Source organism: Somniosus microcephalus, chromosome 2 (assembly GCF_052327205.1).
Source record: "Somniosus microcephalus isolate GS21.2 chromosome 2, FLI_Smic_1.0, whole genome shotgun sequence".
Taxonomy (NCBI): domain Eukaryota; kingdom Metazoa; phylum Chordata; class Chondrichthyes; order Squaliformes; family Somniosidae; genus Somniosus; species Somniosus microcephalus.
In genome coordinates, this window is record NC_140988.1 from 215,559,784 (window position 1) to 215,584,068 (window position 24,285).

A 24,285-nucleotide genomic window follows, 5' to 3' on the forward strand; every position below is an offset into this window, starting at 1 on the left:
GCTCGTGGCTCAGGTATTACCCTTGTGGTTCTGCTTTTTAATTTGACCCCTAGCTGCTCAAACTCCCTCAGCAGAACCTCCTTCCTAGTCCTATCTATGTCGTTGGTACCAACATGGACCACGACAACTGGATCCTCCCCCTCCCACTCCAAGTTTCTCTCCAGTCCAGAGGAGATGTCCTTAACCCTGGCACCGGGCAGGCAACACAGCCTTCGGGACTCTCGCCCTCGGCTGCAAAGAACTCTATCTATCCCCCTAACGATACTATCCCCTACCACTACAACATTTCTTTTAACTCCCCCCACTTAATTGGCCCCCCGCTCCACGGTGCTGTGGCCGGGTTGCTCATCCTCCCCGCAGTCCCTGTTCCCATCCTCACAGGGAGTAAGAGCCTCGAACCTGTTGGACAAGTGCAAGGGCTGCGGCTCCTCCACCACTACCTCCTGGATCCCCGTACCTGCCTCACTTCTAGTCACACCATCCTGACCCTGGCCACGGACTACATCTGATTTAATTCATCTAATTGGTGTGAATACCTCGTGATATACAGAGTCCAGGTAACTCTCCCCCTCCCTGATGTGTCTCAGTGTTTGAAGCTCGGACTCCAGCTCTTCAACACGGAGCTGGAATTCCTCGAGCAGCCAACACTTACTGCAAATGTGATCACCGTGAGCATCAATGGTGTCCACCAGCTCCCACATATTGCAGCAGCAACACATCACCTGATCTCCCATTCTATGTAATTAATTAAATTTATTAATATTATTCTTAAATACCCTCTGCCCCGATTCTAGATGGTGAATATCACACCTTAGAAACTATAAACCAAAGAGATTTAAGCTTAAAAAGGGAGAAATACTTACCAACCAATCACTTACCCGCTTTCTGGTGACGTCACACTTGGATTACTTTTTACCTCTCTCCTTCCCTCCGAGTTCCGAGTTCGCAGACTGTGAGGCCTTACCTGGTCTCTGGGGCCTTTTATAGCCCCGCTCTGCCGCTCGAGATTCCCGCCGACGCTCTGAGGCCTTACCTGGTCTCTGGGACTTTTATAGCCCCGCTCTGCCGCTCGAGTTTCCCGCCGACGCTGTGAGGCCTTACCTGGTCTCTGGAGCCTTTTATATCCCTGCTCTGCCGCTCGAGATTCCCGCCGACGCTGTGAGGCCTTACCTGGTCTCTGGAGCCTTTTATATCCCCGCTCTGCTGCTCGAGATTCCCGCCGACGCTGTGAGGCCTTACCTGGTCTCTGGGGCCTTTTATAGCCCCGCTCTGCCTCTCGAGATTCCCGCCGACGCTGTGAGGCCTTACCTGGACTCTGGGGCCTTTTATATCCCCGCTCTGCTGCTCGAGATTCCCGCCGACGCTCTGAGGCCTTACCTGGTCTCTGGGGCCTTTTATAGCCCCGCTGTGCCGTTCGAGATTCCCGCCGACGCTGTGAGGCCTTACCTGGTCTCTGGGGCCTTTTATAGCCCCGCACTGCCGCTCGAGATTCCCGCCGACGCTGTGAGGCCTTACCTGGTCTCTGGGGCCTTTTATAGCCCCGCTCTGCCGCTCGAGATTCCCGCCGACGCTGTGAGGCCTTACCTGGTCTCTGGGCCTTTTATAGCCCCGCTCTGCCGCTCGAGATTCCCGCCGACGCTGTGAGGCCTTACCTGGTCTCTGGGGCCTTTTATAGCCCCGCTCTGCCGCTCGAGATTCCCGCCGACGCTGTGAGGCCTTACCTGGTCTCTGGAGCCTTTTATAGCCCCGCTCTGCCGCTCAAGATTCCCGCCGACGCTGTGAGGCCTTACCTGGTCTCTGGAGCCTTTTATATCCCCGCTCTGCCGCTCGAGATTCCCGCCGACGCTGTGAGGCCTTACCTGGTCTCTGGGGCCTTTTATAGCCCCGCTCTGCCTCTCGAGATTCCCGCCGATGCTGTGAGGCCTTACCTGGTCTCTGGGGCCTTTTATATCCCCGCTCTGCCGCGGTACCCCACTAGTCACTGCCTGCCACTCGGTAAAAGACCTGTTTAGTCGAACTCTTTGCTTCCTGTCTGCCAACCAGTTCTCTATCCAAGTCAGTACCTTACCCCCAATCCCATGTGCTTTAACTTTGCACACCAATCTCTTATGCGGGACCTTATCGAAAGCCTTCTGAAAGTCCAAATACACCACATCCACTGGTTCTCCCTTATCTATTCTACCAGTTACATCCTCAAAAAATTCCAGTGATTAGTCAAGCACGATTTACCTTTTGTAAATCCATGTTGACTTTGTCCGATCCTGTCACTGTTTTCCAAGTGCTCTGCTATTACATCTTTTATTATGCACTCTAGCATTTTCCCCACTACCGATGTCAGGCTTACCGGTCTATAATTCCCTGTTTTCTCTCTACCACCTTTTTTAAATAGTGGGGTTACATTAGCTACCCTCCAATCCATGGGAACTATTCCAGAGTCTATCCTCCTCACTGTTCACTGTACCTCCAAGTTTTGTGTCATCTGTAAATTTTGTAATTGTGCCCTGTACTCCAAAGTCCAAGTCCAAGAACCAGAGAACCAGAGGACACAGATTTAAGGTGATTGGCAGAAAAACCAAAGATGACATGAGGAAAAACCTTTTTACTCAGCGAGTGGTTAGGATCTGGAATGCAATGCCTGAAAGGGTGGTGGAGGCAGACTCAAACACGGCTTTCGAAAGGGAGTTGGATATGTACCTGAAGGATAAGTAGCAGGGCTACGAGGAGAGGGCAGAGGAGTGGGATTCGCTGAAGTGCTCTTGCAGAGAGCCAGCACGGGCTCAACGGGCCGAATGGCCTTCTTCTGTGATGTAACCAGTCTATGATTCTATGAATTCATTAATATATTAATATATATCAAGAAAAGCAGTGGTCCTAGAACTGACCCTTGGGGAACACCACTGTATACCTTCCTCCAGTCCAAAAAACAACCATTCACCACTACTCTCTGTTTCCTGTCACTTAGCCAATTCCATATCCATGCTGCCACTGTCCCTTTTATTCCATGGGCTTCAGCTTTGCTGGTAAGCCTATTATGTGGCACTTTCTCAAATGCCTTTTGGAAATCCATATACACCACATTAACCGCATTGCCCTATCAACCCTCTCTGTTACCTCATCAAAAACTCGATCAAATTAGTTAACCACGATTTGCCTTTAACAAATCCATGCTGGCTTTCCTTAATTAATCCACACTTGTCCAAGCGACTGTTAACTTTGTCCCTGATTATCATTTCCAAAAGCTTCCCCACTACCGAGGTTAAACTTCTGGCCTGTAGTTGCTGGGTTTATCCTTGCACCTTTTTTTGAACATAAGATGTAGGAACAGGAGTAGGTAATTTGGCTCCTCAAGCCTGCTCCGCCGTTCAATAAGATCATGGCTGATCTGATCTTGGCCTCAACTCCACTTCGCTGCCCATTCCCCATAACCCTTGACTCCCTTACCATTCAAAAATCTGTCTATCTCCACCTTAAATATATTCAATGACCCAGCCTCCACAGCTCTCTGGGGAAGAGAATTCCAAAGATTCACAACCCTTTGAGAGAAGAAATTCCTCCTCTTCCGTTTCAAATGGGTGCCCCCTTATTCTGAAATTATGCCCCCTAGTTCTAGATTCCCCCATGAGGGGAAACATCCTCTCTGCATCTACCCTGTCAAACCCCTTCAGAAACTTATGTTTCAATAAGATCCCCTCTCATCCTTCTAAACTCCAATGAGTACAGGCCCAACCTGCTCAACCTTTCTTCATAAGACAACCCCTTCATCTCCGGAATCAACCTCGTGAACCTTCTCTGAACTGCCTCCAATGCAAGTATATCCTTAAATAAGGAGACAAAAACTGTACGCAGTACTCCAGGTGTGGTTTCACCAATGCCCTGTACAGTTGTAACAGGACTTCCCTACTTTTATACTCCATTCCCTTTGCAATAAAGGATAACATTCCATTTGCCTTCCTAATTACTTGCTGTGCCTGCATGCTAACTTTTTGTGATTCATGTACAAGGACCCCCAGATCCCTCTGTACCTCAGCATTTTGTAATCTCTCCCCATTTAAATAATAATTTGCTTTTTTATTTTTCCTACCAAAGTAGATAACCTCACATTTTCCCACATTATACTCCATGTGCCAGATTTTTGCCCACTCACTTAGCCTATCTATATCCCTTTGGAGATTCTTTGCATCCTCCACACAATTTGCTTTGCCATCTATCTTTGTATCATCAGCAAATTTGGCTACATTACACTCGGTCCCTTCATCCAAGTCATTAATATAGATTGTAAATAGTTGAGGCCCCAGCACTGATCCCTGCAGCACCCCACTAGTTACAGTTTGCCAACCTGAAAATGACCCATTTATCCCGACTCTCTGTTTTCTGTTAGTTAGCCAATCCTCCATCCATGCGAATATATTACCCCCAACCCCGTGAGCTCTTATCTTGATGGTGTAACGTTTGCAATTCTCCAGTCCTCTGGCACCACCCCCATATATAAGGAGGATTGGAAGATTATGGCGAGTACCTCTGCAATTTCCTCCTTAACCTCCCTCAGCATCCTAAGATGCATCTCGTCCGGTCCTGGTGACTTATCAACTTTAAATTCAGACAGCCTTTCTAGTACCTCCTCTTTATCAATTTTTATCTCATTCAGTAACTCCACTACCTCGTCTTTCACTATGACTTTGGCAGCATCTTCTTCCTTGATAAAGACAGATGCAAAGTATTCATTTAGTACCTCAGCCATGCCCTCTGCCTCCATGCGTAGGTCTCCTTTTTGGTCCCTAATCGGCCCCACCCCTCCTCTTACTCTCCGTTTATTATTTACATGCCTATAGAAGACTTTTGAATTCCCTTTTATGTTAGCTGCCAATTTATTCTCATAGGCCTAGAAATTTGGTGGGCTGCGCCACCAGTTAGCGCCTAAAGAGGGCACTCAGTGGCTTTAGCGCCACTGGCCACGCCTCCCACGATATTTAGCTGGGGCGCTAATGGCGGCGTTAGCCTGTTGCGCTGCTCCACCACCGATGATGTCATCGGTGTGCGCAGCGCCCCGCTATCGCCCCGATCTCGATATTCGGTAGCGCCCGCCTCTGTAGCGCCGTTCGCAACTCGCGCCTGGTTCACGGGGCCTACCTGTGGTGGCAGTGGTGCAAATTAAGGTGGAGGTGCGGGGCGGCCGTTTTTTTCGGCGGCCGCCTGCCAGCACCTCCGTCCCCGGCCTCCTGATCTCCCCCCGCGGCAGTGCCGGCTGTTTTCCAAGAGCCCGGCACTTCTCCTTGGTGCTGGGCTCTTTTGCCGGCACTCGCGATCTCTGATCGCGCTGGTGCAGGCCCCTCCCCCTTAAGAATGGGAGGAAGGCCTGCAGTACCGCAGCGCACCGTGCCGCAGCGTGTGGTGCTGCGGCACGTTGCACTGCAATATTCAATTTCAGCGCCCTAAGAGGGACGCGGAGTGCCTCGAGCCTCGCCCCGTGTCCCTCTTGGGGCGTTCAAGCTGAATTTCCGGCGGTCGCAACTGCTCCGATCGCTGCGCTAATTCCGGCGCCCAGGCGAGCTTGCCGCCCCGTTTGCGGCTCCACCGAATTTCTCCCCCATACTCTCTCTTAGGCCCCCTTATTTTCTTTTTAACTTCCCCTCTGAACTTTCTATATTCAGCCTGATTCTCACTTGTATTCTCAACCTGACATCTGTCATACGCACTCTTTTTCTAGTTCATCTTACTCTCTATCTCTTTCATCATTCAGGGAGCTCTGGCTTTAGTTGCCCTACTTTTCCCCCTTGTGGGAATGTACCTCGACTGTACCTGAACCAGCTCCTCTTTAAAGGCAGCCCATTGTTCGATTACAGTTTTGCCTGTCAATCTTTGATTCCAATTTACCCGGGCCAAATCCATTCTCAACCCACTGAAATTTGCCTTCCTCCAATTAAGTATTTTTACTTGAGAGTGCACCTTGTCCTTTTCTGTAGCTAATCTAAACCTTATGGTACTATGATCACTGTTCCCTAAATGTTCCCGTACTGACACTTGCTCCATTTGACCCACTTCATTCCCCAGAACCAGATCTAGCAATGCCTTCTTCCTCATTGGGCCAGAAACGTACTGATCAAGAAAGCTCTCCTGAACACATTTCAGAAATTCTTCCCCATGAAGCATAAGATTGTGCAATTATGTCGTACTCATTCTTTCATTCTTCGCATACATATTTTTAAATAACATTAAAACATTTAGGCCTAGCAATTCAGTTGGCTGCGCCAGCCGTTAGCGCCTTAGGAGGAGCAGATCTCGAGCGCTAGGCGCTTAGCGCCCGGGCGCAACACGACCTGCGCCTCGCCCCAACTTCAGTAGACATTTAGCGCCGGCGCAAAGTCTTTGCGCGCGCTCATCTGCGCGCGCAGATCATGACATCATTTTGTCGTGCAACGCCCTTTGTGCGCCCGGAACCGGAACTTCACTCGCGCCGCCCCATTGTGCGCCGGGCGGCCCTAACGACTGTTGAGTGGAACGGTACACAGCCGAGGCGGGCCGCGGGGAGCGCAAATTAAAGGGCACTTACCCTGCACTATAAAGGGCAGCCATTTTGCAGCATTCACTCTTGTGCAACGGATTTTTGGAGAGAGACCAAGGAAGAGAGCTTACTGCTTTGGCCCAACACTAGGACAGGTATTTTTGGCTTCAGGCCAGAGCTTTGCAATTCTCTTTGCCTTCATTGAGATCTCAGTGTTTGCCAGCATATTATGGGGGCTGCATTGGGTGCCAACGCTGAGTTTCAGCATTATGTCGGAAGGGCTTACAGACGCCGTGAGAGAGTGGCAGCCCTGGCTAGACGCAGAGGGGGCAACAGGCGTCGCCAAGGGAGGCCTTACCCACCCAGGGTATACCGCCAGCAGTTCTCCTATCTCAACATGTCTGCCACGCAGTGTGTTAGGAGGCTGCGATTCAGAAGGGAGGTGGTTGCAGACATCTGCCAGCTGCTTCACAGAGATCTGCGTCCACAGCTGATGCGCAGGACGTCTCTGTCGGTGGCAGTGAAGGTGACGGTGGCTCTCAACTTCTATGCCACCGGCTCCTTCCAATCCGCTGCTGGGGACATCGCTAACATCTCCCAGTTCGCCGTGCATTGCTGCATCCGCCAGGTGACCAATGCCCTTTTCAGAAGGAGACGTCAATTCATCTCCTTCCCCATGACCCTGGACAAGCAGCAGCAGCGTGCAGTGGGATTTGCAAGAATAGCGGGCTTCCCCATGGTGCAGGGCGCCATTGACTGCACGCGTGTGGCTTTGCGGGCACCTCTGGAGCATGCCGAGGATTACCGCAACCGGAAGGGCTACCATTCCCTCAACGTACAGCTGGTGTGTGACCACAGGCAGCGCATCCTAGCTGTCAATGCCCGCTTTCCAGGCAGCAGCCACGATGCCTTTATCCTGCGACAGACAACTGTGGCTGACATGTTCCAGGCACAGCCTCACCCAAGAGGATGGCTTATCGGGGACAAAGGCTATCCTTTGTGTACCTGGCTCATGACCCCGCTCCGCGCGCCCAGGACCCCTGCTGAAGAGGCATACAACGAGAGCCATCAAGCGACCAGGAACCTCATCGAACAAACAATCGGCGTCCTGAAGCAACGGTTCCGCTGTCTGGATCGCTCCAGGGGAGCCCTCCAGTATTCGCAGGAGCGAGTCTCCCAATTCGTCGCCGTTTGCTGCATGCTGCACAACCTGGCTATCCGCAGGACTCAGGCACTGCCACCTCACGTTGGACCACCACCTCAGGAGGAGGAGCAGGAGGAGCATGAGGAGGAGGAGGAGGAGTACCAGCCCAGGAGGGAGGCAGAAGGTCCAAGGGCCGCCCGTCGGCGGCTTATTGAACGTCACTTCTAGGCCCCCTGTCAGGGAATGGCTTGTGCCAATGAAAGAACATGATTGCAGCCGCTGCGCAAGCCCTCAGCCGGTTAAGGCAACAAACACTTCAAAGATCAAACATGGACAATGTGAATAAATAAAATGGTTTATTGTACAAACTCAGGGCCCTTCCCACATGAAAACCAAAAACATACGAAACCCCCAAAAAACACTCACACACATGACTCACTCCCACAACCTGGGGAGGATTAACAAAAGATGTAAACAAAAATGGCCTTCATCGTCGGCCTTCACAAAACACCCATTCCAAAAAACAAAACATTTGGACACACCCTCTACTTTGTGGCCCGCGAGGGCGATGCCTTCTGCAAACTTTGGCGGCCCCTGCACGCCCTGCTGCTCCTCCTCAAAGTGAGGCCAGTGGCTGCTGCAAGGCTGGGGGAAGGCTCCTGAGGGGCACATGTCGTGACGGCAGATGCCCTTGGGGGTCGGCCTAGACGAGGTCTGGCCCTCGAGGGGCCGGCTGGTGAATGCTGCAGCTGTGGCTGGGCAGCATCAGTCGCTGCAGCAGCTCGTGGCAGCTCCACTGGGGGAGTGGCAGTGGCGGCTGGAGGAATGGGGGCAAGCTGGCGGATGGCAGGCGCTCGCTGGTCGCCTGAGACACTGGCACTCGCCCGGCCCAGCACTGCAGCATGCGCAGCAATCTGCCGAGGGACAGACCGCTGTGCTGCTGCAGTGCGGCGGGTGCCCTGGCGATGCCTGGCTGACACAGCGAGTGTGGCAGCAGTGAGTGCCCGTGTTGCCCTGTTCTGTGACCGCATCAGAGCAGCCAGTGACTGCACGGCACCACTGATCACCTGCCCAGTCGCTGCCTGAGCTGCCCCGAATTCCGCCCGACTCGCTGCCTGATCTGCCCCGAATTCCGCCAAACTGGTGGTCTGTGAGGCCCCGAATTCGGTCACACTCCGAGACAGGGACTCGATGGCCTCAGGCATCCATGCCACTACCCCCATGAGCTCCGTGTGCCGGCGCTCCGAGTCCGCGGACATGTCCTCGAGGAGGCGCAGCTCCTCGGCGTTGACCGTCTCCGGACTGGAGGCCGGACTCTCCCTCTGGGGAGAAGGCCGCCGAGCTGGCCGACCCTTCCTGCGTTGCTGGACGCCGCTGGGCCCAGCAATTGGACTCCCCTCCGACCCTTCCCCCCTCTGGGGAGAAGGCCGCTGAGCTTCCACCCCCCTCCCGCGTCTCTGCAGGCCGCTGGTCCCAGGAGCTACACTCCCCTCCGACACTTCCCCCACGCTCCCCTCCAGGGAAGACGTGTCCCCTACATTGGCATGGCTTGCCGCGGCTGAGGGTTCCCCTGATGGGCCGCCTTCCTCTCGCTCCTCCTCCTCCTCCTCTTCTGAGGGGCTGTCACTGGCAACTTCAGGGACCTCCTCCTCACCATCTGAAAGCAGGAAGGCACAAGAGTAGCTTTAGAGTGAGGAGAGGGCGTCAGCGAGGGATGCATGAGTGGTGGCATTCAGCGCATTGGTCGGACAGTGGCAAAGGATGTAGATCTGATGCGCAAGTGGGACGAGAGAGGTCCAAAAGGTGATGTCCTTACCATTGGTGCCCAGAACAGGGTTGGCATCTCCAGATGCAACGGGGCCAATCACCCGGGCACCCATGATGCGCTCCACGCGCTGTTGCAGCTCTGTGAGCTGCTGGATCTGGGGTCCGCCTCCCCCAGTCTCAGTCCGGCTCCTCTTATTATTGGCCAGCTTGGCCTGCAAGAGAAAGGACGGCCTCTAAGTACAGTGTGTAGCCCTGATCTTGTGTGCACTGCCTCCCATGGTGGAATAGCCTGGCCAGTGTGTAGCCCTGATCTTGTGTGCACTGCCTCCAATGGTGGAATAGCCTGGCCAGTGTGTAGCCCTGATCTTGTGTGCACTGCCTCCCATGGTGGAATAGCCTGGCCAGTGTGTTAAGTGCACAATGTGCAATTGATGTTCATGACTGTCCCATAGCTGCTGCATGAGGGCTGGCCATTAGGGCTTTCAGGTCCCTTTGCCCATAATGTGAGGTGCACATGCAAGGATGAGGAGGACACTGGAAAGGGTACTCACCCTGACAATCCTGGCGAGGTCATTTAGCTTTTTGCGGCATTGTACAGAGCTCCTGGGGACCTCACTGTTGGATGTCACCCTGGTGGCGACATGCCTCCAGGCTTTCCGGTAGACGCGGGCCGCCGGCTTCTTCCCATTGTCCGGAAACAAAATATGGCGTCTCTTCTCCACAGCGCCAACCAGCACCCTCAGATCATGCTCTGAGAAGCGCTGCGCTCGTTCACGGGCCTTCTCCATCCTTTCAGGCGCTATTTGGGTCCAGCAGCAGTGTTCAGGCCTAGCTGGAGGGCTGCAGTGTCCAGGGCGTGGCAGCAGACCAACTCGACCCTTCCCCCTTAAGAGCTGGCCGGCGCCAGGGTGTCTGCTGTCAATCAAGAAATGGCCGCACCTGCGCTGCGCCCGGCCTTGGCGGTATCGCTCAGCACCTCCGGCTTAGCGCCTAAAGAGAGCCGTGCATCGCCAGTTTTAGCGCTCGAGCAAACTCTTAGGGCGAAGCTAATGAATATCAGCGAAGTGGCCTCGAATTTGCGCCGGGCGCAAACTTTAGCGGCCGCCCGACTTTACCGCCCCAAAAGTGGCTATAATGAATTTCTAGGCCTTAATTCTCATCCAGTTAAAATAAGGGAACTTATCTTACTTAGGACCATTAGCTTGGAAATTGTGGTTTGCAATATTCCCATTAGAATGATTAAGTGATTATGACTTACCACCTAAATGTTGATCATGTGATTTATTTTGATATAAGAAAATCAAGTAATGCAGTGGATTACTATGGTAATCTTTAACCTCTGGGATCTTTGTTCAAAACCTGTCGCTCTCTCTCTAACTGTAATATGGGTCATGGGGGTAGTTTCATTCCAGTGTTTAACTAATGGATATGGGACCCAAAGTAAAACTGGCCACTAATCAACACACATTGCCACACATTTGCAAGTATCACTCAGATAAGTTACAAGGATAGCTGCTCTGTATTGTGCAAATGTCACAGTGTTGCTGTAGAGGAATATACACTGCCGAGGTTTACTCTGGGCCTGAACGATGGCCTGGAAGTGTTCGATACTGACACTGAACATCAAAAGTGGAGAAATGACCCAATAATTTTTTTTTTTAATTATCAATCAAATGAAGAATATCACAAGGCTGTTTGCTTTTAGGTGAAGTGCATAGTTTTCTACAGATCCACTGTTTTTGAAATGTCACACCATTTCCAAGATTGTACCCTTGCAAGTGCCAAATGACTCAGGTGCCTTTAAATGTGTACGAATTTCAGAAGTGAAAAAAAAGGTGCAATATCATCTAGTTAGCTAGAACTTGTTAGGTTTAAAGACATTCTAAACTGACTGGTGTTTTTGAGTGATGAATTTAAAAGGTAGAATTACTAAGATTGTTGGGGAACATTTATGCAAATCTTACTGGATTTCTAGTTAATGGCAACAACTAGGAACCACTACCTAATTGGAAAATTTAAAGAAATCTTTGTTTATCCCTCTCTGTACACAAGCTGAAGGGTGGACCTGTGCCAGGTACACCCTGCTGAGCACTCGGGACCAGGGATCTCCCTAAACAATAGGTGTCAGGTGATTACCAAGACAAGCTAACAAATTATTTACAGTTTTTGAATCTTTGGGGAAACAACTTCAACGCTTAGCTCATTAGAATTTTAGCCATCTTTCATCTCATTGCTTTTTTTTAAACTTGTGTGAATATGCTTTGCTTTGAATTAAATGTAAAAGTCTTTTTCCAAATACTTTCTGTGGGAAAAATGGTCAAAAAATCCTGAAATGTGATAGAGCCAAATGGTACAAAATGGAAACAGGTAAGTGCAGTGATGATCTACCACTGGATCTCTTACTAGGTCTAGTTACTCAAATAAGTACAGAGTAATTATAGTATCATTAGACAACAACTGCTTTTTAAGTAAGAGGCTGTGGGGGAGAAATTGGGTACCTTTGCGCCTCCGGGGGGAGGGGGGAGTGATGATAACGAGGCGCTAACCACTTACTGCCCGGGCGCAGCGAGAATATCGCCTCCCGCGAAATTCAGCGAGCGTTTTGCGGTGGCGGTATGGCGTTGCGCCTGGAGATCATGACATCATCGCCGTGCGCATCACCCTGGTTGCGCCATGGACCCAAACTTTGGTTTCGCCCCCTGCAGCACCACCGGGCGAAACCACCGGCAGCTGCAGGAGGCGTTCATCAGGAGGCCGGGTACTTCAGAGGTGATACTTAAAGGCGAGGTGGCCGAGGTAGGGGGAAAAAAATCAAATGCTCCTTCTCTGTTTTTTTTCTTTTTTTCCCCAGCGCTCGATCAGCCCGGCACTCTGCTGCAGTGCATCGGGCTGATCGGGCTGGATCGTGGCTGCCATCGGAGACCAGGTAAGTTCTTTCCTTGCAGAGCCTGCAGCGATGGCTCTTCCCTTTAAGGGAGGGAAGGAGCCTCCAATGCGGCAGCGCTGCACAGCCCATTGTGCAGCGCTGCTCACCTACCGCCCCGCCTGCTGCCTCTTGCGCTCCAGGAAGGAAGTGGAGCGCTTGATATAGTGCTCCACTTCCTTCCTGGAGCGCAAAACCTAATTTTTTAAAAGTTGAGAAACATTAGCGCCTGGTGCTAATTTTTTCAACTTTTAAAAGTTAGCGCCCCAAACGGGGCTATAATGAATTTCCCCCCCTGTGAGTCTAATAGTGCTTCACCATTAAAACATCAGTTAAAAAAACTTAGTGCAAAAATTGCTGTTCTTGCATTTACAAGTGTGCAACAGGAGATCAATGTACAATGATGGAGCCAATAATGTCCACAGAATCTATAATCTTGACCTAATATAAAGAAAGTCATATACTGTAGTCAACAGTTATCCTAATGCAAGCCTACATCACACTGAGACAAGATCTCTCAAGTGCCCTCTTCTCTGGCCTCTCACCCTCCAACGTTTAGGTGGACGTTAAAATTCCCATGGCACTATTTGAAGAAGAGCAGGGGAGTTCTCCCTGATGTCCTGGCCAATATTTCTCCCTCAACCAACATAACAAAAACAGATTATCAGGTCATTATTTCAGTGCTGTTTATGGGACCATGCTGTGCGCAGTTTGACTGCCATGTTTTCTACATTATAACAGTGACTGCACTTCAAAAGTACTTCATTGGCTGTAAAGCGCTTTGGGATGCTCTGAGGTCGTGAAAGCTGCTACATAAATGCAAGTCTTTCTTTTCTTTTTTTCCACATACTTCAATTAATCCAAAACTCTGGCCTGAGTCAATTTGCTCATCAGATTATGCACTCCCATTGACCCTGTCCTTGCCAAGTTCCATTGGCTCCTTGTTCCCTAGCACATTGATTTCAAGGTCTTTGTCCTTGATTACATCTCCCTCCATGGTCTTGATTCTTCCTACATGAGTCATCTCTCCAATTAAGTGTCCCAGAATGCACTCGCTGCTCCCCTCCATTTTACTTCGCTCTTTAAGCACCATCACCGATGAAAGCTCTTTCATTCACTGAACCTCTGCCTTCTGAGGAACTTAAATAAATTAGTATTAGTAAAGATATAGTACTGGAGAAATTAATGGAACTAAAAGTCAACAAATTCCCTGGACCTGATGGCCTACATCCGAGGGTATTAAAAGAGGTGGCTACAGAGATAGTGGATGCATTGGTTTTGATCTTTCAGAATTCCCTAGATTCTGGAATGGTCCCCATGGATTGAAAGGTAGCAAATTTAACCCCGCTATTCAAGAAAGGAGGGAAAGAAAAAACGAGGAACAATAGGCCAGTTAGCCTGACATCGGTAGTAGGGAAAATGTTAGGATCTATTATTGGGGATGTGGTAACAGGGCACTTAGAAAATCATAATATGATTAGGCAGGGTCAAAATTATGAAAGGGAAATCGTGTTTGACAAATCTAGTTTTTTGAGGTTGTAACTAGCAGGTTAGGTAAAGGGGAACCAGTGGATGTAGTGTATTTGGATTTTCAAAAAGCATTCGATAAGGTGCCACACGAGGTTATTACACAAAATTAGGGCTCGTGGGATTGGGGCTGATATATTAGCATGGATTCAGGATTGGTTAATGGACAGAAAACAGAGAGTAGGAATAAACGGATCATTTTCAGGTTGGCAGGCTGTAACTAGTGAGATACCACAAGGATCAGTGCTTGGGCCTCAGCTATTTACAATCTATATCAATGATTTAGATGAGGGGACTGAGTGTAATGTATCCAAGTTTGCTGATGATACAAAGTTAGGTGGAAAAGTAAGCTGTGAGGAGGACACAAAGAGGCTGGAAAGGGATATAGACAGGTTAAGTGAGTGGGCAAGAACATTGGAGATGGAGTATAATGTGGAGACTTGTGATGTTATCCACTTTGGTAGGAAAAATAGGAAAGCAGACTAGTTCTCTAAGGGCCGACTGACCTACTCCTGCTCCTATTTCTTATGTTCTTTTATTCTGGAGCTCTCTCCCTACATCATTCTACCTCGCCACTTCTCTCACTTCCTTAAAAAGCCTCTTAAAAAATTATCTCTCTGAGCATACTTTCAGAAACACCTCCACACACCCCTTGATCTCTCTTTTTCACACTTGGTATCTTCGTTCTCATTATTAAACACCTTCCTCAATCAGAGGCGCTATACAAATGTGAGTTATTGTTTTTATTGTGTGGGAGAAATTATGTTGAGCAGGACCATGATTTTATAGTAACATTAATATTAAATTAGAGAATTGCAACTGAGACAAGGAAGTCGATTTTAACCCTAACCACCTGGTGGAAACCGGGCAGTGGACAGTTAAAAATGAGCAGGTTACTTACCCACTCAGATCCTGACCTATTTTGGATTTTAACCTGCCAGCAGATGAGGAGGCCTCATGAATTTAAGCAAATTGAGGTCCTATTACATCATTCAGACCCCGATTGCCTTTTAACTGGGGCCTTCAGACCCCACAAGGAAAGTTGTGGCCTTTGGTGCCCGAGACTCCCCCCTTCGCTCCCATGAGACCATGCCGAACACCCCCACCCGTGACTTACCCGTTTGCCGATGAGCCTTCGTTTAGTGTTGGTCAGTGGCCTCTACCCACCTAAACTTTCTCTCCTGCCTGTTAGCAAGCTGCTGCTTTCTGCCCATTTCAAGCGGGCAGCTGACCGGTGGCATATATGAGACCTGGGAGTTAAAACACCCCTGGTATTTTTACTTGTCTCATGCTCCAAACAGGCCCGAAACCTGTGTGCATTCATGCTCCTCCTGGCTGCCACAAAAAACCCTACCGGCCCCTCCATGTCTCCCTACCACAGTTGCCTCTCTCTCCCCCGCCCCCCACCCCCACCCCCACTTTAACAGTTGCTATCTGGCTCAGCTCCACAGAGGAGACACTGGAATTCCTGCCTGACCTGATTGGAGACCTGCCTGGGAGCAATGGTTCAGCACTAGCAGCTGCTGAATCACATGTAAATGAGGCCAAACTATTAAAATGGTTTGGGGCAGTTGCTGCGGAAATTGGGTGGGTGGTGCAATTACTCTGCCCACTGTCCGCCTGAAATCTGCTGATAACAAACATTGGCCCCGTTGGGTTTTTGGGGGGGGGGGCTGTTCAACATTGACATCACAGTAAAGTATAATCCTGTCCTCATTTCGGGAGTGAGGAAAGAATTGCTGTGGTCACTATGTGCAGTGCAATCATAAACAAGTTGACCTTTTGCATTATCACTTAATAGCATTGGATGCAGTATGGTAAGAAAATGGAGTGGTAAGAAAGGTAAAGATAAATCTGTATAATCTAAGAAGTAATTTCTGATTCTGAGAAGATTATAGAAATCGTGGAACTCAATAACTAGCAAATTGCTTAGAGCACACTTTTGATGTCATCCGATGACATCATCCGAACATCTTAACTGAATTGTAACCATAAGATCACAGCCTAATTACAGGTGAGAATGGCCATTCAGGCCATCTTAATTCATCCAGCCAGAATGACCCTACAGTCCTCCCATTGCTGCATCTAATTGTTTCTTAAACAATTCCAGTTTTCTGCTTCACTAGTCTATATGGAAGTTCATTCCAAGTGTTAATCACTCTTTGCATGAAGAAGAACTTCCTGATATCAGTCCTACATTAGTTTGAACCTGTGTCCTCTTATCCTACTCCCACAATTTAATATAAAGTAATATTCTGGATTTACCTTTTCCATTCCATTAACTATCTTGTATACGTCTATTAGGTTACCTTTCAGATGTCTCCTATCTATGCTGAGCAGCCCAAGTTTCTCTAGCCTTTCTATGTAATTCAGACCCTTGACAATAGGGAGCAACTTCATGGCTCTTCTCTGCACTACCTTCTGTGCCTAAATGTCATTTTTGTTTCTCTATGATCAGAACTGGACACACGAACCAAGGTGTACTCTGACCAGAGAGCTGGACAGTCTGATCACAAGTTTTATTGTTTTGGCCCATGTAATTCAACATTCTATTGGTTTTGTCAATTGCTGCTCTGCATTGTTTGCACCCGTTGAGCGTTGGGTCTACTAAGACTCCAAGGTTTCTTTGAACTTCATCCCTTGCTATTTCAACACAATTCATGGAGCATGTGTGTTGTCCATTTTTCCTTCCAATGTGTAGCACTTTACATTTACCTACATTAAATTTCATCTGCTGTTGTTCTGTCCACTTGCATATTTTGTTTAAACCATTCTGTCATTTCTGAGCTGCCTCCTTCAATTCCACTAGCCCTCCTAGTTTGGTATCATCTGCAAATTTGACCAATTTGCACTGAGTTTCTGAATCCAAGATATTGGTGTAAATTAACAACAGTCGTGGTCCCAACACTGAGCCCTGGGGTGTCCCATTCAGTACTCCCCCACCCCAATATACTCCTCGAACGAGTACCCACCATTTTCTACCCTTCAGCCAATGATTTCACCTGTGCTTGAACCCACACAGCTTTAAGTTTAACTGGTAGACTTTCATGTGGAACTTTATCAAGTGCCTTAGTTTAAGTACACATTGATGTAGGGTTTACCATAGTCTACTTTCTCAAAAAAATCCAGGAGGTTGGTCAGGTAGGATATTGCCTGTCTAAAGCAGTGTTGAATGCTGTTTACTCCTTTAATCTACTCTGGTACATTTTATATATTATTACAGTTGATTAACTTACTGTAATAATACCCATTTACAACATATGGTAATATGATTAGAGTAGTTTAATACATCCGAATAACTGTACGCTCACTGTGTTAGTGACCTCCTGGGTTTCAGTCACACGAGAGTAATCAGCTCACATAGTGAAAGCCTATTCTGCTCCCATAGTATGTGTTATTTGAGTTAAAATAAAATTTGTAATGCGCTCCTGTAGTTATTTTGTATGTATATATTTTCCTAATACCCCTGTATAAAGATTAAAATAAAAAATGACAATGTATTATTGTAATGGTAATTGCCGAATATGCATAGCAAAATCAGTTGTACAAGTCATGCCTTTGGAAATCCTTTGTAGTACTGATGAGACATTAGTGTGACTTACAGGGTAAGTACCAAAATAGAAATTACATAAGAGGGGAGTAAAGTATACACAGATCTGCATACATAATAGCATAAGTCTAACAGTACCTCTATGGGATTACAATCTGCAGCAAGATCTTTGGATCAATAATTAATTACTGGTCAAAATCAGTTATAAGAAATGTATTAATATTACATACTTGTATATATCTATGTTACCTAAAACAAATCTATTCTTGTAATTTAAATACCCACATAATATAATTTTGTTGTCAGACATTTTCTTATGATTTCTGTTTCCTTTTTTATTTTATTCTGCTACCTACCTTAGAGCCACCTAATACTGCCAGTGTTCCGGTTACAGTTCGGAACTCCTGGCGACGCTCAGAATTTTTCTCACAGCCAGGTAAAAGTCGTGCTTAGTCATTTCCTCCTTCTGTTTTGCTTCCTGTACCTGGGAGTGCTTTGGGACACACTAATGATCACATGAGTCATACTCATTCCCTGCTTTTCTAGATTTGCCTATCTCATTATGTGTTGCATAGTTGCCAATGCATACCAGTGTGGGAAAAAGCAGCCTGTAAAAGTCATTTATTAATTGCTTTTTTAAAAATAAATGTCAACTCAAAGGAATTAAAGTAAGTTTTAAAAATTCTGTCACTAGAATAAGACTTTTTAGATGCTACACAGATGGAGACTTCTGAATAGGACGTACTTCCTTTTTATAAAAATAAATGCCTTTCCCATCATTAGATACAGGACATTGGAGTTGACTAAAAACTTTTACAGCTCAAACAAGCCTATCTAGAATTTACAGAGAATACAGAAGTGTCAGCTACACCAGACTTCAACAGCTCCTCTCACTTTAACTTATTATAAATTGACCATTGTAATTGGTACCCCGCTTTCAAAAAGAGATTCAATGCTCTTACATAGTTCTATGCAACATGCCATAATCTGAATATGATGATTGAATTAAAAATTTTATTATCACAAAAATGGTATCACTGTTACTATATCACATCCCAACGGGCCATGGGGTTTGCTCAGGGATTACACCATGAACATCTCTGTGTTGAGAATAGTAACAATCGGTATTTCTAGGCATCAGGGGCTCCCTGAGAATGTAAGTCCTGGTCAAAACCAGGTATGATATAAATAAGGAATTTCAGAAATAGCCTTTGCTAATATATGCTAAGCATCAACATTAACAAAATTTAGACCCATTCCCATGCAGATATGGGCCAGGCGACATGATCTGCCCATCATAACTGTTTCCTTTTTTAGTTTGCTTAATAGTTGCAAGATAATCATTGCATACATTTTTTGTAGAATTTTTTACATTTGTGATAATCTTATTTCCCTTTACTTAAAATGCCAGTCTGATGCCCGTAACGGTACCTAACATTGATAGGGTTGGCAACTATGTACATTGCAAACTCTTGGGACTCGAATGTGTTCTCCCGACTAATTTGCCTGTTTTCCTATTTCAGGTGGCAAAATAATAAAAGACTTAAAAAATAAAAAGAATCTCAACAGCATGGTGTTAGCGCACAAAATTCTCTACAATCCAAGGCTGTGTTCTAAAGTTGCTTGATTTATTAGCTGCTGGATATCACCAATAGTTGATAGTAAATTCCAGCTCTATGGCTCACTTCCTGTACCATCACTTGCTGTTCAGTCATCATTCTTGGTAATCATTTTGTTGGTGGTGGGTCATGTATAATTAACTGGTCATTATGTCCTTTTAATCATTATTTAAGCCTAGATTTCCACCTGTCCATCGATAGTTTCAACAGTTGGTGAGCAACATGGGGTTCTCTCTGGTGTCCTGGCCAATATTTATCCCTCAACTAACACCAAAAACAGATGGGCCTAGAAATTCAGTTGGTTGCGCCAGCAGTTAGCGCCTAAAGAAAAGTGAATGTCGGGCGCTATGCGTGTTGCGCCCGGGCGCAGCGCAGTTTGCGCCTCGCCCCAAATTAAGTTGGCCGTTAGCGCCAGCGCAAAGTTTAGCGCCCGCCCGGATGCGCGCGCAGAAAATGACGTCACATCCTCGTGCAACGCCCTTTGGCCGCCCCGATTCCAAACTTCAGTCGGACCGCCCCATTGTGCGGCTGGCGGCCGGAGCGTTTGAAAAAGGGAACGCAACACAGCCAGCGCGGGCCCCGGGGGGCGCAAATTAAAGGGGACGTACCCTCCAGTATAAAGGCCAGCCATTTTGCAGCAAACACTCTTGTGCAACGCATTTCTGGACACACAACAAGGAGGATAGCTAACTGGTTTCAAGCAGCAACAGCTCAGGTATTTTTGGACTCAGGCCAGAGCGCTGCAAGTGGCCTTTTGGAAATTTGACTGTTTGCCAGGATTTGATGGGGGTTGCATGGGGTGCCAACGCGGAGCTGCAGCGCCATGTCCGTAGGGCTCGCAGACGCATTGTGAGAGGGGCAGCCCTGGCTAGAGGCAGAGGGGGCAACAGGCGTCGGCCACGTAGGCCTTACCCAGTCAGGCTATACCGCCAGCAGCGCTCCTACCTCAACATGACTGACGCGCGATGTGTTAGAAGGCTCCGATTCCGAAAGGAGGTGGTTGCAGAGATCTGCCACCTGCTTCGCAGAGATCTGCGTCCAAAGCTCAGGTGCAGGACGTCTCTGTCGGTGGAAGTGAAGGTGACGGTGGCATTGAACTTCTATGCCACCGGCTCCTTCCAATCCGCTGCTGGGGACATAGCTAACATCTCCCAGTACGGCGCGCATCGCTGCATCCGCCAGGTGACCGAAGCACTGTTCAGAAGGAGACGCCAATTCATCTCCTTCCCCATGGCCCTGGAGAGCCAGCATCAGCGCGCATTGGGATTTGCAAGACTCACGGCCTTCCCCTTGGTGCAGGGCGCCATTGACTGTACGCATGTGGCTTTGCAGGCCCCTCTGGAGCATGGCGAGCAGTATCGCAGCAGGAAGGGCTACCATTCTCTGAATGTGCAGCTGGTGTGTGACCACAAGCAGCGCATCATGGCTGTCAATGCCAGCTTTCCAGGCAGCAGCCACGATGCGTTTATCCTGCGGCAGAGTACTGTGCATGACATGTTCGAGGCACAGCCTCCCCCAAGAGGATGGCTACTCGGGGACAAAGGCTATCCTTTGTGTACCTGGCTCATGACCCCGCTCCGCGCGCCCAGGACCGCTGCTGAAGAGGCATACAACGAGAGCCATCAAACCACCCGCAACATCATCGAGCAAACTATTGGGGTCCTCAAGCAGCGGTTCCGCTGCCTTGATCGCTCCGGAGGATCTCTGCAGTATTCGCCGGACCGGGTCTCCCAATTTGTGGTAGTTTGCTGCATGCTACACAACCTGGCTATCCGCAGGACTCAGGCACTGCCACCTGACGTTGGACCACCACCTCAGGAGGAGGAGCAGGAGGAGGAGGAGGAGGAGGAGCAGGAGTACGTTCCCAGGAGGGAGCGGCCAGGGCCAAGGGCCGCGCGACGCCACCTTATTACACGTTACTTCTAAGCCCCCTGTCAGGGAATGCCTTGTGGCCATGAGGGAAGATGAATGCAGCCGCTCCGCAAGCCCTCAGCCGGCGAAGCCAACAAACACTAACAAGAACAACCATGGAGACTCTATGAATAAAGATAATTATTTATTGCACAAAAATGAAAACCCCTTCCCACATGAATCCCCAAAAACAATCAACGGGCCCCACAAAAAGCCCAACAAACGACTCACTCCCACAAACTGGGGAGGAGTAACTCCACATTTGTACAAACCTGGCCTCAACCTCGGCCTTAACGCAAAAAATAAGCCCACGAACCAAACAACCATGGGCAAAAGAAAGATGGCCACCGCCATATAAAACGAAAGCTGGCCACACCCTCTACTGAGTGGCCCGCGAGGGCGAGACCTTGTCCAGCCTTTTGCCTCCCCTGCCCGGCCTGCTGCTCCTTCGCAAGCTCTGCCCAGTGGCTGCTGCGAGGCTGGGGGAAGGCGCCTGAGGCTCAGATGTCCTTCCGCCAGATGCCCTTGGGGGGCAGCCTACACGGCCTTTGGGCCTCGAGGGGCCGGCTGCTGAGTGGCACACCTGAGCCTGGCCACCATCAGCTCCAGCCGCTTGCCCTTGACGCCCCAGTGGGGGAGTGGCGGCGACGGATGGCGCAATGTGGGCAAGCTGGCATCTGGGATGCGCTGGCTGGTGCTGTGGCCCGCACTGCAGGATCCGCACCAATCAGCCGAGGGGCGGCTCGCTGGGATGCTGCAGCGCGGCGGGTGCCCTGGCGATGCCTGCCTGAGACAGCGCGTGTGGCAGCAGTGAGTGCCCCTGTTGTCCTGGTGTGCGCCCGCATCACACCCGCCAGGGACTTGACGGCATCAGTGAGCACGCGGCCACTCGCGGCAGCTGATGCCCCGAACGCGCGCACACTGGTCGCCAGCGACTCGATGGCCTCAGGCATGCGCCCCACCACGCGCATGAGCTCCGTGTGGCGCCGGTCCGAATCCTCGGCCATCTTGTCCAGCTTCCGCGCCTCCTCCGAGGTGAAGGTGTCCGGACTGGAGTCGGGACTCTCCCGCTGGGGAGCAGGGGACCGAACTAGGGGAACCTTGCCACGTTGGTGGCGGCGAGTGTCCCGATCAACTGCACTCCCCTCTGATCCTTCCCCCCTTTGGGGGGAAGGCCGCGGCCCACGCGCAGGGCTCCTGGGTGGCTGGACGCCACTGGTCCCAGCAGCTGCAATCCCCTGCGACAGTTGGTCCAGGCACTCGTCCAGTCAGGACGTGTCAATCATTTCGTCCTCTCCTGCGGGACCTGAGTGTTCCCCTGATGGTCCGGCTTGCTCTTGCTCCTCCTCCTCCTCCTCCTCCTCCTGCTCGGAGGGGCTGTCACTGGCAGCTTCAGGGACCTGGTCGTCACCAGCTGAAAGCAGGAATGCACAAGAGTAGCTTCAGAGTGAGGAGACGGCGTCAGCGAGGGAGTCAGGACTGGTGGCATTCAGCGCATTGGTGGGACAGTGGCAAAGGAGGTAGCTCGGATGCGCAAGTGCGACGCGAGAGGGCCAAAAGGCGAGGTCCTTACCATTGCCGGGCAGTGGAGGGTCGGCTACTCCGCACGCTGTGGGCACGATCAGCTGGGCTCCCATGAGCCCACTCACGTGCTCCTCCAGGGGAGTGAGCTTCTGCAGCTTGGCGCAGCCTCCCCTGGTCCTGGCACGGGCCTGGCGATTATTGGCAAGTTTAGCCTGCAAGAGAAAGGACGGGCTGTAAGTACGGAGTGTAGCCCTGATGTAGTGTGCACTGCCTCCCATGGTGGAATAGCTTGGCCAGAGTGTAGCCCTGATGTACTGTGCACTGCCTCCCATGGTGGAATAGCTTGGCCAGAGTGTAGCCCTGATGTACTGTGCACTGCCTCCCATGGTGGAATAGCTTGGCCAGAGTGTAGAGTGCAGAATGGGCAATTGATGCTCATGACTGTCCCAAAGCTGCTGGCTGAGGGCTTGCCATTAGGCCTTTCAGCTCCCTTTGCTCATCATGTCAGGTGTACTTGCAAGAATGAGGAGGAGACTGGAAAGGGTACTCACCCTGACAATCCTGGTCAGGTCGTTGTATTTTTTCCGACATTGGGTGTGGGTCCTGGGGGCATCGCCGGTGACCGTCACCCTGTTGGCGATCTGCTTCCAGGCTCTGGTGTATTCTTGGTGGGTCGGATTCCTCCCAGTCTCTGGGAACAAGATCCTGCGCCTCTTCTCCAGAGCTGTCACCATTATTCCCAGATCACGCTCTGAGAAGCGCAGGGCACGCTCACGGGCCTTCTCTGGCGTTGCCATGACTCCCTGGGGCTGAGCAGCAGTGTTGAGGCCTATTTGCAAAGCTGCAGTGTGCAGGGCGTGGCAGCAGACCAAATCGTCCCTTCCCCCTTTAAGAGCTGGTCGGCGCCACGGGGTCTGCTGTCAATCAAAAAATGACCGCACCCGCGCTGCGCCCCGCCTCGGCGCTATCCCTCTGCACCGCCGGCTTAGCGCCTAAAGATAGTAGTGGAACGCCTCTTTTAGCGCTCCAGCAACCTCTTAGGGCGAAGTGACTGAATTTCCGGCAAGGGGGCGCAACTTTGGGGCGGGCGCTAACTTCGGGCGGGCGCTAACGTTAGCGCCCCAAAACTGGCTATACTGAAATTCTAGGCCCTGATCTAGTAATTTATTTAATTGCTTTTTGTGGGATCTTGTGTGCAAATTGGTTGTCATGTTTCCTACATTAAAACAGTGACTACACTTCAAAAGTACTTCATTGGCTGGAAAGAGCTTTAGGACATCCTGAGGTTGTGAAAGGTGCTATATAAATGCAAGTTTTTCTTTTTTCTTTCTTTTGGTATCAGTTATTATGGCAAAATAATAGCAATTCATTTTTCTTTCACCGTCCTCGTTCATGTTTATCATGATGTTGGTTGCGAGCTCCAAGAAACTCACTTGATGCATCTGCACAACTTTTCAAGCAAGTGACAAATTCCAAAAAGATCTTCTCTGGCCTGGTGGCACACTGCTGATTGCTCGCTCTTTATTGTTACTGCTTGTGTTTGGCATTCTAGTTGGACATCAACATATTAGAGCAAATGCATTTTCAAACCAATTTTTTAAAAAAATTCTCCAGCATGTCACTACCCGCTGCGTGTAGGACTCCTTCATGGACAGGTGGAAACTCGTCCCATGATTGTTAATTCTTTATAATAAGCCTTTTCTTTATCTTTCAGCAGAAGTGGAAAGCAGTGAAAATATAAATATAAATGTAAGTATATAACATTATCATTTTATCTGTATAATGTGGAGTTGCCTTGACAGAAACAGTTCTTGACAGCTA

The 24,285-nt window shown here is 49.5% G+C and overlaps 1 protein-coding gene across 13 annotated transcripts in view; it reads left to right on the top strand.

Moving 5' to 3' along the window:
- LOC147123222 (LIM and calponin homology domains-containing protein 1-like) overlaps positions 1 to 24,285 on the top strand; it is a 637,194-nt gene that overhangs the window by 559,698 nt on the left and 53,211 nt on the right. For 7 of the 13 annotated variants that reach the window (XM_085969296.1, XM_085969236.1, XM_085969219.1 and 4 more), the window contains 2 exons: positions 17,772 to 17,846; positions 24,179 to 24,213. In XM_085969296.1, coding sequence (XP_085825422.1) covers positions 17,772 to 17,846; positions 24,179 to 24,213 — 110 coding nt within the window. The remainder of the gene's footprint in view (positions 1 to 17,771; positions 17,847 to 24,178; positions 24,214 to 24,285) is intronic. The other 6 variants (XM_085969227.1, XM_085969260.1, XM_085969243.1 and 3 more) reach the window with 3 other exon arrangements.